This window comes from Rattus norvegicus, chromosome 17 (assembly GCF_036323735.1).
Source record: "Rattus norvegicus strain BN/NHsdMcwi chromosome 17, GRCr8, whole genome shotgun sequence".
Taxonomy (NCBI): domain Eukaryota; kingdom Metazoa; phylum Chordata; class Mammalia; order Rodentia; family Muridae; genus Rattus; species Rattus norvegicus.
The window spans coordinates 21763746-21777124 of record NC_086035.1 but is presented as its reverse complement, the minus strand read 5'-3'; the positions used below and the strand labels follow the sequence as shown (position 1 = coordinate 21777124).

The 13379-nt window shown below is 48.6% G+C and overlaps 1 protein-coding gene across 14 annotated transcripts in view; it reads left to right on the top strand.

The window, feature by feature from the left end:
- Positions 1-8119, top strand: part of Phactr1 (phosphatase and actin regulator 1) — a 477222-nt gene extending 469103 nt beyond the window's left edge. For 13 of the 14 annotated variants that reach the window (XM_039095677.2, XM_063276382.1, XM_063276381.1 and 10 more), the window contains 4 exons: positions 190-251; positions 5122-5262; positions 6233-6309; positions 7476-8119. In XM_039095677.2, coding sequence (XP_038951605.1) covers positions 190-251; positions 5122-5262; positions 6233-6309; positions 7476-7491 — 296 coding nt within the window. In that variant the 3' untranslated portion in view covers positions 7492-8119. The remainder of the gene's footprint in view (positions 1-189; positions 252-5121; positions 5263-6232; positions 6310-7475) is intronic. The other variant, NM_214457.2, reaches the window with a different exon arrangement.
- The last annotated feature ends 5260 nt before the right edge of the window (positions 8120-13379 follow it).

The window sequence follows — 13379 nt, the reverse complement described above, 5'->3', positions numbered from 1 at the left end:
GAAACATGCTCCATGACTTACATTGCTCATCCCAGCATCCCTGCCTGGGCTCCAAGGATGCAGGAAGATGAAGCCAGGACCCTGCAGGCATAAGGATAACTAGGGGAAGGGATCTGAGTGCTTGGACCAGAGCCTGGGTGTGGGTGACACCATGCACCGTAATCAGGAACATCTTCCATATATTTTCAGCTCGGAATGAACAAGAGGAGCAGGAGGAGAAGCGGGAAATAAAGAGGAGGCTGACTCGCAAGGTAAGCCGGTCCCCCTTCCCCAAAGCCGCTCACCATACCTTGACTTCCAGCAGCCTTGAGGACTTTGAAGCCCCTTGACCACAGTTCTCAGACTTGCTCACACCATTCTTGGGGATAATGGTCAACTCGCCTCTAACTTATTCTCTGGGTATCCAACTCCTTAGGCATTGGTGGGCACCAGGAATACATGGTATACAGACACATCTGCAGACAATACACCCATATACCTAGAAGTAAATGAATAAAAAAAACTAATCTTAAGAAAAGCAGATTCGTATATTTTAACTCCACCACACCACTGGGAACTCATTGTGAAAGCAGGAGGGTTTCTGTGAGTTCCAGGCTAGTCAGAATGAGTTCCGGGATATCGAGAGTTACATAGTTGCAACCCTGTGGAAAGAGGGAAAGAAGGGAAGGAGGGAGGGGTGGAAGAGGGGAGAGGGAGGGGGAAATGTAGTAGTTCAATATGGACACAATGACTAATGCCTATAATCTCAGCTCAACCGAAGGCTGAGATTACCCCGAGTTCAAGGCTAGCCTGAGCCCCACAGGTAATGAACTATAGGCTATTTTGTCAAAAAAAAAAAAAAAAAAAGAATAAGAAGAATAAGAAGAATGTTTTTTAAAGGTAGTTTAAATACAATACTGTCCTTTGCTATTGTTTTAGGGAGTTGTTACTTTCTCCTTTCCCCCATTACTACCTGTTGAAATTGAAAAAACGATTTGAATGTCTTCTGCTAAATTCAGTTGGAATTACTGGATCAGGAAAAATACAAAAAGGACTGATGCATTGAGTTAAGACGTTTGGAAAATACTCCAAACTCCTTACAGCTGGAGCTTTGCTACATTTTCAACCCCTCAAACAGAGGCTATTGCCGTGCTGTGTAAACCCACAGATCTTTCTTTTGAGAAAAAAAAAAAAACTTGAATAATAAACGTGAAAGTATTCTTGGGTCCTGTTGAAGGTTGAACTAATTGATAGCACACAGGATATAACACTCCCTGCATCTCCCTGAAGTGTTTTCAATCAGCCCCCTGCAGTGGCCATCTTGAAAAAAGGGTACTCGGTCTTAAAGATGGTGAAGAGACCCATTAAGGTGAATTCTAGAGATGCACTTTAGTGACTCCTCTTCCCCAGGAACATTACAGATTAGAGATGCTGAGGTCCTGAGAGGCCACGCCACTTATGCAGGAGGTAATTTGGGTTTCTCAACACCCTCTCTCCCCAAAACCAGCCCAAACACTGGTGGCAAGCCAAATGCCAAGCTAATTAAAGGAAGGGAATAAACAAAGGCCTGGCTGACGGGTGGCACCACACTGAGGGGAGGAGAACAGAAGCTGAATGGCCTCACTTTGGCCAGTTGTTCTACCCCCACCCCAACCTCCCAACCCCCACCACCACCACCCCACACCCCACCCTACTCCCACCCCTGTCTTTGGTGGAAAGGTGCATTCACTGGTGAGCCTGGGTAAGGGGTAGGAGGTGAGGGAGGGAATACATTCATTTGTTCTAAGAAAGTCAAAGACATTGAGAAAACAGCTCAAATCCGGTTTATTGAGTTCATTGGAACTGATGGCTGAACACCCCCCTCCCCAACACACACACACAACACACACAGATTTTCCCAAAGTTAAGATGGTTTGATAAAAGGTAGTTATGGCAAATAACTCAGACATCAGGAGAGCATGGTGGCTCAGGCCTCTTCTCCCACTCTGGAATTCTAAGGCAGGGGCATTGCTGTGAGTGTGAGGTCAACCTGGGGTATAATAACAAGTTTCAGCCCAACCCAGGCTACATGGTAATACCTTGTCTCAAAAAAAAAAAAAAAAGGATTATTTAAACAGCTATCCAATTCTTATCTCTTAAGAAAAGGTTGTACGTCGTCCAAACAAAACTTTGACTGTAACTGCATAGTCTTGTAGTGGAGGGAGCAGGAGTTTTGCTTCTCACACTTCTGTCCCCCAGGGCGATGATGACACCTGCAACCTTATTCACTAATAGCCCCTAGATTTTGCAGTTACCGTCATTGTCTCCCCCACCTGCCCGTGTCAGTCCCACTCCCACAAGGGCAATCACCTTGTAATTCCAGCATTTCCAGTCCTCAAAGGCTTCCATGCAGTCAAAACTAGTGACCTTGAGGGACAGGAATGAATGTTCCAGGAGACAGAGGGAATGTGGAATCCGGAAATTGGTTTCATATTTCTCTGGGTCTGCAGAACACTGTGCCCACCTGCTGGGCCAGAATGCAGATGGGGAACACAGCTCACCCTGGCTCTGGGCAAAGGCTCTTCCCCAGGAATCTTTATCATACCAAAACCAGATGCCAGAGCCGGTGACTGCTTATAGCCTCAGCCCTCAGATTCCTTTAATAAAATCCTATTGAATTTTAATATGCTAGTGAAAAAAAATAAAAATAAAACCCAGGGGCTGGTGTTGATACCAACAGACCAATTCATTTTCGGTAACTAAATTGAAAACATAAAAGTTGTATGCTAAAAATAAATGCCTGGCTCCCTCCTCCCAAAAATTAGAATTTAGAGTTGGAATGACAGAGTGTTTACCTACCATGAGCCAGCCCTGGGATCCGTCCCACCACTACAACCCAAGAAACGGCAGCTCCCTCATTGAAAGCCTACATGATGGGAGGAAGGGACAAGTTGGGGAAGGGCAGGGGTACACTTGGGGTTTGGGTTGTATTTCTGTAGACTTTGGGTCTCAGTTCATTGGTGCCTTTTTTTCACGTTTTGTGGTTGCACGTGATTACAGCTGGCACGATTTACACAAATGCCACTCTTTCTCCCTTCTCCCCATCCAAGTTCCTCAGAAAAATGGACTTTGGTCACAAAGATTGTCTCCTCGGTATCTAGGGAGGACCTCGGGCTTTGGGTGTGGAGAGCTATGTGCTCATTGAAGAGAGTTCTGGAAGAGTCTGGCTAGTGTCGGATTCACACGCCTCCCAAGACCCCCTGGACCACAATCTGTACTGTCCATATGTGTCCCCTCCCAGAACATAAGCATGATACTATGTTTATTTGATAGAATGTGATAGTGGTGGAGCATTGGGACATAGAAAGCGCCCCTGTCCTTGACTTCTTTTTTTTTTCTTTTTCTTTTCTTTTTTTTTTTTTTTTTTTTTTTTTTTTTTTTTTTTTTTTTTTTTCGGAGCTGGGGACCGAACCCAGGGCCTTGTGCTTGCTAGGCAAGCGCTTTACCACTGAGCTAAATCCCCAACCCCCCTTGAAGACTTCTATCATCATGTCCACTGTTCTCTCAGATTCTGCCGATAGCCAGGCAGCTGGTAAAAACCAGACCAGTTTATTTATTCATTTCCTCTTCTTAAGATGGTGGGTTGGGGCGGGGAGATCAGATAGACTCTTGCTAGGGTAGCACAAACTAGCCCTGGATTCACCATGTATGTAGCCCAGGCTGGCCTTGAACTCTAGATCCTCTGGCCTTAAGCTCTTGAGTGCTGAGACTGAAGGCTAGCCCAGTGTGTGGTTGGTTGGCTTTGGTTTTTTTTTTAAACCCCGGGACAAATTCTGTTAGCTCTCTTATTTCAAAGAGAACACTTTGATGCCAAGGCGGGCATCATTTCAACTTCTAGCAATCGTGGCCTCACAACTTAGGAAACTCTTCTCCTGTGACACGAAGCCCACAGAAACCCCCGGGGCCTCTGGACAGACTACAAGCCCTACCAGGGTCTACACATGAGCCAGTTCCATCATCACGGGGCCTCCCTGGAGCTTCCTCTTCTAGCCATGAGGCAGCCACAGGCTTGCCTGGCTCTGCCTTCGCTCTCATCACCAGGCACTTCCCTGTATAATGGTAGCAGGCTGTCACCCCACTGTGCCACGGCAGCAGCACGCCGCAACATTCCAGTGCCAGCCAAGGGCATCCAGCAGAGAGCTGTGTGGCAGTCAGAACGGCCAGAATAATTGGAATTTGTTGTTTGTTTTAATAGGCCAGCGCCGTAAGACTCTATCTGACTGCCCTCTTCTATTAATAGCAGTCAACAGTCTAGGACTCGGAGGAAAGATTGTTTTTAAATAACATTGGTTGAACATGAGTTGACAGCATCGTAAAGGGAGCGGTTGGCCGTGTTGCTCCAGAAGAAATAAGCCGGTGACAGGGAAAGATAATAGAAATGTCAGCTTTCTGTCGCTAAAGGACAGAGGAAGGGTGCTCAGAGGGGGAAATGCCAGGAGACAGCTAACTGAACATGATTTTCAGTTTCCTCCTTCCTCACAAAGTTCGTTCTCCATGGTATAAATGTGGCATCATTCAACTCTGTGTCGGCTCACCAACCTTACAGGTGACCTTCTGGAAGAAACCCTCAAAACTCCTAACATACCCCATCCCCTCAGGCCAGAGGCTTCTACTATTTGCAAATGCTTGTCTGTGTGCCTAAAACACACAGGCACATATGCATCTGTAGACACACGTGGGTATATGTGTCTACATAATGCGTATGTGCGCACACACATATATGTTATAAACCCATTCTGCAGACTGCGCTTAATTCAAGACAGAGATGTCAACTTGCCAATCCAAGTTTAGACAGAATCTTTGCTTAAGGTGCCTGTCTCCCACTGGGTGGAGGACAGACAGAGAAAATCTACAGCAGGCACCCGCAGCTACACAGACAGCCAAGATCGATTAAAAAAAGACAGGCTGTTGGGTAGTTGAAAGAGACAATAAGGCTCCCAGAATCCCAGAGCTAGGCACGCAGGGTTCTGCCCCCCTCTCCATCTTGCTCTCTAACACATCAGGTGTCTTCCTGGGCTCATTTTCCACATCTACGAGTTTGTGCATGGAACCATGGTCTAAAGTCGTCTGTTGACTGGGCCGCACCTTTCTCCCTCCCTGCAGCTCAGCCAAAGACCCACGGTGGAAGAACTCCGGGAGAGGAAGATCCTTATTCGTTTCAGTGACTATGTGGAGGTGGCAGACGCCCAAGACTATGACCGAAGGGCGGACAAGCCATGGACCCGCCTCACCGCTGCAGACAAAGTAAGCAGAGGCCGTGAGAAAAGGAGATCGTTATCTGTAGGGAGGGCAGTAGCCCTGCCTCAGCCGTACCTTAAAACCGCTGCATCCTCTAAGCTGCTCACAGGAGCCATCTGGGTGACCTGTTGCAAAGTCTCCCAGTCTGTTTTTCATTTGGAGGACACAGAACAGGCACAATAGTGCGTTTACTTCCTAGGAGAAAGGAAGGACAGTATCTTGCTCTCTTTGCTGTGGCTGTGACAGAATATTTGAGACCTGATATTTTGTACAGAAAGGTCATTTAAAGACTCTGGAATCTAGAAAGCTCAAGGTCAGGCAGCCTCATCTGGTGAGACCCTCACTCAGCTACACGATGGGACATAAATCAGGAGGAAGGACACGTACCAGAGAGAAAACATAGCAAGTCTTACTTTGTAGCCATTCCATCCTCCTTTAACTGATCCTGTCGTCTAATAAAGGCACGGTCCCTCTTAACAACCGATTACCCCTGAGAGGCTCCACCACCGCTCCACACAGTGGCATTGAGAAATAGAGGTTTGACCCAAGATCCTTCAGTCCCCCCCATAGCATGTCAGGGGACTGTACCCAGAAAGACAGAATGACCCAGGACCAGGCCCCGAGCCATTCTTAACATGAGCCCACAGCCTTATCACTCACTGGCTCTGTGTGTCCTGACACCTCTCCGGGCATCCAGTGGGAGAATTGCAAAAGGGAGGTGACATCAAAGTCACTATGTAGGCCGTCTGTAACCCCACAGGATACATAGGGTGCAGAGACCTCATAAAGCACGGCCAGCTCCATTAGACCCTCATGGCATTCCCAAAGAAGGGAAATCCTGGAAGCTTTGACAGAACACCCCAGGTGACAAGTATTTTGTATCCAATAGTGCGGGAGAACAAAAGTACTGTTAGACTTGACAAACAGGGATGCCCTCCCGCCTCTTCAGCATACTGACCAGTTGCTATTCTTCCAGGCTGCCATTCGGAAGGAACTCAATGAGTTTAAAAGTACCGAAATGGAAGTCCACGAGTTAAGTAGACACTTAACCAGGTTAGTACTGAGGGCACCGGCTTGCACATCCCAGCACCACAGAACGACCCTTGTTTTCCCGTTTTTTGACCTTACTTGATTTTTGTTTGAACACAGCTGACCTGGCTCTCATTACATAGCCTAGACTGCCCAGGAACTTAAAGCAATCCTCCAGCCTCAGCCTCCTGGGGTGCTAGCCTTGCAGGTGTGTGACACCATGCCCAGTTATGTCAATATTTACTCTCAAGCAAATGATCTTTTTTTGTCCTGGATCACCAAGTGGGTTTTGTGGCTAATATGGGAGAAGATACGAGAGAAGGACATCAAGTCCTACTTTTAAGTTAATAGAATGAGAGCAGTGAGCCTACTTCCAGCACTGGGGAGGAAGAGTTAGACAGATCTCGGTTGAGTTTGTGGCCAGCCTGGTCTACGTAGTGAATTGTAAGCCTGCCAGGGCTCCACCCAATGCAACAAAACAAAAGCAAAACAACAAAAGAGGTTTTGAAGAAAACAAATCCTCAGGTAAAGAATGTTAAAAAACGTTAAAGGCCCAGGCAAAGAGTCACCCTCTGCCTTTTAGTTCACTCCAATGTAAACTCTGACAAGTGTTGGGTGACCCCAAAGTGAGTTTTTATAAAAACCGATAAGGGCGCTCCCAACATACAGCAGCAGAGACCGAGTCTGGGCAGAATACCAAAGTAGCTCACAGGGCCACCAAAGAGCACTCTGTCACCCTGGGCTCTTCTACCAAGCAGTCTTGTCTAATGTCACTTGGGAAAAATGAGCCGCAGAAGGAATTAGCTATGTGGGGTGTTAGTAACTAAGCTTCTGGCTTTGCTAACCACTCCTTTGGAGACCATGTGCAGAAAGAAACAGGACTTTATCAATGTACCTACTGCCAGACTCAGACACACCATTAGGACCTCCATCTTGCTTACATTCAGGAGTCCTAGTGCAACAACCCCCCGACACCCCAGTTTTTGGAGCTCCAAAGACTCCCCTCTTTGGGCTCTAGATGAGTTCTGTGGAGTTCAAGGGCTTGGGGTGCCGCTTTGTGTTTGTGTCATGGGTGGAAGGTCACTACAGCGTCACTGTTACAGCCAGGGTATCTGAGGAGGGAAAGACACTGTTGTGGGATCTGGGCCTCCGCCATCCCCTGGGCCTTGACAAAGTTCCTTGTTTCCCAGGTTTCATCGACCTTAACAGTGGGATTACTCTTGAGTGCTCTGCTGTCTTCAAAACATAAATTTCTAAGAACCATAAGTGCTGACGTCTGTCCACTTCCCCGTCACCATGTAAATCCGAACTGCCTTTTTTTAAAAAAAAAAAAAGAAAAAAGAAAGAAGGAAAGAAAAAAAAGAGAGAAAAGATAGAAGAACAAGAAAGAACGAAAGGAAATACAACCAGGATTCTGTGTGCAGGAACACCACGGTGAGCGCTCCTCAGAGTTGCTGGCACCACTTCTGCTACAGAAAGGTGTCCCAGCCCCCGTCAGGACAACCTGAGGATTGTCCAGAAACTGCTTCATCCCCTCTATCCAGACTCAGCAAGCACCACATTGGTTCAGTCTTCGGTGAACCGCTTCCTCACAAGGGACTGTTGGCCAGAGTCCAAAGAAGCCAAGGGCTTGGCGTGGGAATGGCTAGGTGAAAGTCATAATCCAGCTGCCCTTCTAGATTCCACCAGATATGTGGGCTCCAGATGGGGCATCAACTTTGGGGGCCCTTGAGAGGGGGATGCTGGGAAGGGGGGATGACCTCTCAGCCCCCACCCCCCTGACTCGCACACACATGCACAGGCACACACAGGAATGAACATGTGTACACACAAACACACGTGCTTTTTCTTCAGCTGTGTCCTGGGGCAGCCTGTGCTGGCACTTTGATCATAAGTCTGTGTGTTGTGGGCATAGGAGGCTAAACTGAACATGGACTCTGACTCCCAACCCAAACAGAAATGCCTTCCAGAAGACTCTGGTAGGGATAGTGGCTGTCTGCTCAGTTCACATTCATTGACCAGCTTATGTTCAGAAAGCCCAGGGCCATGGGGTGATCTAATGCTTAAATGCCCTTGCTGAGACTCCCTGTGATATTCATGAGTATGAACTGACCAGGGGCTAGGGTCATAAACTCCATGGCCCACGTTTTTCTTTGGCCCTGGAAACACACCTAGGACAGTGGTGATGTGGCTTGGCAGTTAATAGCTTCTGAGTACCAATGCACGGAGGCCAGTGCAGGGGACCAACATCCCACTGCCATTCCAGAGCCTTCCACTCTTCTGTCTTTGCACTGAAGAGTTTCTGCAGAGAGATCCACATCTCAGCAGGGTTAGCATTGGGCAAAACGTTGCCAGCCATGACTGTCTGTGGTGTCCCTGACTGCTCCACTTATCCAGAGAGACCTTGTCCCTGCCTCCCCTCTCAGAATATGCCTCCAGTTGCCCTGTTGACAGGACCCCTGAAGGGTTGGATATGCACTGAGGGAAAGGCACCCTAGACTCTAAGGAGTCCTCTGCAGCACTGTTTTTCTTCCGAACCAAGCTCACAGACCCTTGGGTGCAAAGTTCTGCCCCAACCCCCCCCCCCCGGGGTGTGTCCAGCTTTCAGAGTCACCACGATGTCACTAGGTGACAGCTTACTCCCTAACCCATCTGGCATTTAGAAAGATGCCAGATGGCCAGCCTGGCCAACCACAAAAGAGTTATCCCCTTGTCAAACCAGTTGGGACCGTGTTACTCTTAGGATGCAGCCTAAGTGAGGCCATTCAATTCTCTGGAGCGTTGACGGTCAGTTGCTAACCCAGGAAGCAGAGTTAGAGGAAAGCTTAGATCAGCCCTACAGGTAGGGCTGCCGCTCTCCTGGCACCGTCTGGATGGAGTACACCTCTATCCAGAGCAAAGACAACACCATTACTGGTTATTATTATTATTATTATTATTATCATTATTATTATTATTAATTTGAATGTCCAGAGAGGTATTCAGGGAAAATGTAGTGGGGATTTTAGCATGGCCGTACACACGGTCTTCCCAAAAGGCTTACTGACTTTTGAATGTGTACATGGTAGAAGGAAAGATGCAGAAATCTTTCCCTGAACTTCCCTAGGGTGGAGATAGGCACATGTTCTGGGTAGAGGTCCCTGCCTGGCCAGGCCTGAGGGCTGTACTTCCTCTTATTAAATCAGCAGCTGTACTTCAGGCTGCTGTGGTGGCCAAGCCTGACAGGCCTTCCCCAGCCAGGAAGAGTCCTGAGGAACTCCTCCCACAAAGGCCCATGGCTTCCCTGCTGGCTTTGGTTCTAGGGCCCTTCTGACTGCCTGGGAACAGAAATCCCAAACTCACCTACTCTCTGCTGCTAATCAGCAGCCTTCGTTGTTCCCCATCCCCTTGGCGCGCCCTGAGATGGCCCTTCTCTTTACATACGGAAGAAACTGGACAGAATGTCCACACTGCTTCCTTCAGGGAACATTTGCAGAAGTCACTTGCTCAGAGTTAGGGGAGTGCCTTCAGAGTTAGTGTCACAGCCTTCGGGGATGGTTCCTACCCAGGCTCGGCAGCCTCCCCAGCTGTAGGACAGTACTTCCGCTCTCCTGAAAGCCCGGACTCAGTCTTCAGAGAGCTGTAACCACACGTTTCCCCCACTTTGTTAGGACAACTGAAGTGACTCGAATTGTTCCCAAAGTTGACAATTTGACATTAATTACAGGGGTGGGGGAATAAAACGCAAGCTAGACGGCTTAAAACATCCCTTTCTGGAAAAAGCTGCAGTTTGCAAGCGAGTTCATCCTGAGCGTGCGCCGTCCCCATCTGAGCCCTGTAGACTTTGGGTTAGCAGGAAAGGAGAAAGTGAAATGTGTCAGACCTTAGGTTTTTCTCTCAAAAGCAGGCATTGCGGAACCCCCATCTCAGTCCACTCTCCTGACAGAGGAGCCCACTGCTAATAAACTGGCTTTTCCAAAATCTGGATCACTTCATTCCCCAGACCCCCTAGAAGCCCTGCCAGGTTTTTAAACTGCGAGCCTTTCCACCAGTAGAGAAACCAAACCACTCAAGGGTCAGTGTGAGGAGACACTCCGAGTTTCTTTTTCTCCTGCTTATGAACACGTCTTTGTACTTTTGGAATGAGCATCGTAGTGTGTCGCTTCGATGAATGGGATCCCAGGTTCTCCCTGTGCACAGCCAGTAGGCAGATGTCACCTTTGGTGACTTCTTCCTCCCTTGAGTCTGTTCCTCCCCCAAGCAGGTTGCTTTCTCCAGTTGCTTCCTGGTGTCTGTACATAGTTCGTCTTTGTATAGGAGTGATTGTGGTGACCGTCGATCCCGCACCCTCCCGGGGTTCTAACTTAACAGACGACGGCTATACGAGGAAGATGCTGTACATAGAATATAAATTAAACTGGATCTCTGTGGCCTAGGTTTTGTACATACAGAAACTGCATGGTGTTTAAATTATTGTTTCTCTCTGATGATGTATGCAGTTTCTTTAAAAACAAGCCAAACCAAAAAAAAAAAAAAGTTTAAAAAAAAAAAAAAAGCTTTGACTACTGTGTTGTTTTATCGACCGTCAGCAGGGACCACTAAAAATAGTTGGACTGGGGAAGGGTTGGCCAAGGGGAGGGAGGAAGGTCACCAGTTTCTGGGGAGACCAGCAAGCTCATGTTTGTGGCAGCATTCGGGGTTGGGGGCGGCACTGGTGCGCATAGATTAACTTTCTAGAACGTTTGTATCTTCAACCATTTTGGGCACTTCGAAAATCTCCCAAACCTCTGTTCCTGAACAATCTGGGGAGAGCGAATATAAATTAGCGTTTAGGTAAGTCACTCAGAGGCCTTCGAAACTATGGGGGAGATTTCATCTGTGCTGAATGCACACTTATCATACATATGTATATATCATATGATACAGTGCCTACTGACCCCACAAATACACAGCATCAGGTACTAAGATTTCACGCGTAAGGTTAGATGTCCAACAATCCCAGGTAAATGATGTGATGGTTTTATACCAGGGAGTCGAGCAGCCCCAGATCTGAGACAGGAATGGCCCTGGAATTCCACAGACAGACAACTAACTGCATATCCGCGCCTGGTTCTTGAGAACTTGGTCTCTGTCTACAAGAGCAAGCATTCTGTCACGTGGCTTTCTGGCTTTACCAGGCTGTCTTTTTGAAGGTGCTAAGGAAGCAGAGGGCTGCCGTTTACATGAGGGAAGCGGATGGGTCTCCTGTTCTTGACCCAGCGATGTAAGAAGGCGGCTCTGAGGCAGGGGGAGCACAGGAAGGGACTGCCTGCATTGAGCTTTTAGAGGATTCACCTGGGATACTTCTTCACTCTCAAGTACTCAGTAAGTCTGGATGCGGCTGGAGTCCTGCGTTGGGCAATCTCCCAGGGCCTGTGCCACAGCTGAGCTATGAGCCACCCTTCAGGCACAGGCCTCAGAGACCAGGCCACTTGCTGTGTCTGGGACTCTGTGAGTGGCTACATGGATGGCATGAGGTGCCGGGAGACAGAAGTAAAGCTCCCGTCTCCACGTCTCCCCAGGAAGGCAGAGAACCACGCAGAGGAGTGGCTACAGGCGGGCAGCACAGTGAGTGGTTTGGGGGGGGCCTTTCCGGAGGTCCCTGGCTTTCGATCTGTCTTACCTGGCTGCAGTTTTCTGTGGACATAAAAGGGCAGGAAGTAAATCTTTTTAAAGAGTGCCAAAGAAGCCTTTCCTGGCAGGAGAGAAGAAAAAATGGTCAGGATGAGAATGAAGGGTCTGGTTATGTGTTCCGGTCAAGCAGAAATGGCCTGGTGCCTCCGTTCCATTCCCCTAAAGTGGTATCAGTGCTGGCCCGTGCTACCTAACTTCTCCATGCCTCTGTTTCCTCATCTTTCAAAGTGGGGCCTTTGACGTACATGTTCCTTTTTATCGTGTGGATATGAGTAGGCTTGCCTGTGCACACAATGAGCGCAAGTGGAGGTCAGAGGTCAACCTTGAGTGTCCGTCCTCACACTCCTTTTTAGGGTCTGTTGTTGGCTGCTGTACGTGTCAGGTCCTTGAAACATCCCCACCCCCACCCCTGTGCCTCCACCTCCCATCTCACTGTAGAAATGCTGGAATTACTGACAAATCACACCTGACCGTGTGTGGGTTCTAGAGATCCAAATCCGGGTCCCCGAGTGTGCACAGCAAGCACTTTACCCACTGAGCGGTCTCCTCAGCCTAAATTCTCAAACACACTTAGAGAGTCAGATCTCAGGGTGGTTTGAGGTTTTGAGGGGTGTTTGGTTTGAGACATGGTCTTCCTCTGGAACTGTGGATGGTTTAGAACTCACTGTGGATCATGGCTAATCCTCACTTGGGTGCTGGGATTATAGACATGAACCAACGTGAGTCCCGAGAAAAGGAAACTTTTGCCAGGTCCCTCAGGGACTCTCGGGTTACTTGCAAATACTAGCAACGGTCTTCTGTCCCCATCCGCCATGGAGGGGCCTGGAGAGCTACCCTCGTAGGATGTTGCTCTTGTAGTGCCTAAAACATACCTCGCCTGGCAGCAAAGAGGCAACTTCAACCCAACTATTCATCCAGAGTGTAACCCCTTCAGGCTTGGTCTCTGCCGATGCCCAGTAATCGTCATGCTGGCTTCAGCAGTGTCCCTCTGTGCAGCTATCGCTAGACACCAGGGATCGGGAAAGGTAGTCTCTCCGCCTTCCCATTCCTCCACACCCCGGCGCTCTGCCTGGCTGAAATAAAGATGAGGTTCTTGTCCATGGAGATGCCTCACAGGCGTGACAGCTGGTGATATTTATGACGTGTAAAGAGAAGAATGCTGACCAAAGTCAGGTGTAGCATGAGTCCTGCTGAGAGTCCTACCAACAGCGGGAGAGAGCAGCAAGCTGCAGGATGACTGCAGGAAGTTGTAATCCAGTCAGCTGGGCGGCAGAAGTTGCCATCATGGCACCGTCAGGGCAAGGACGTTCTCCCTCAGCTGCCCCACAGCCATTTCTCAGAAGAGCTCTGGGAGACCAGTTGTGCCTGCCATGAGAGCACACTTGGGCCTTTCTACTCGGCACTAGAACCTTCCAGAAGGCTCAGAGGCTCCCAGTGTGCTG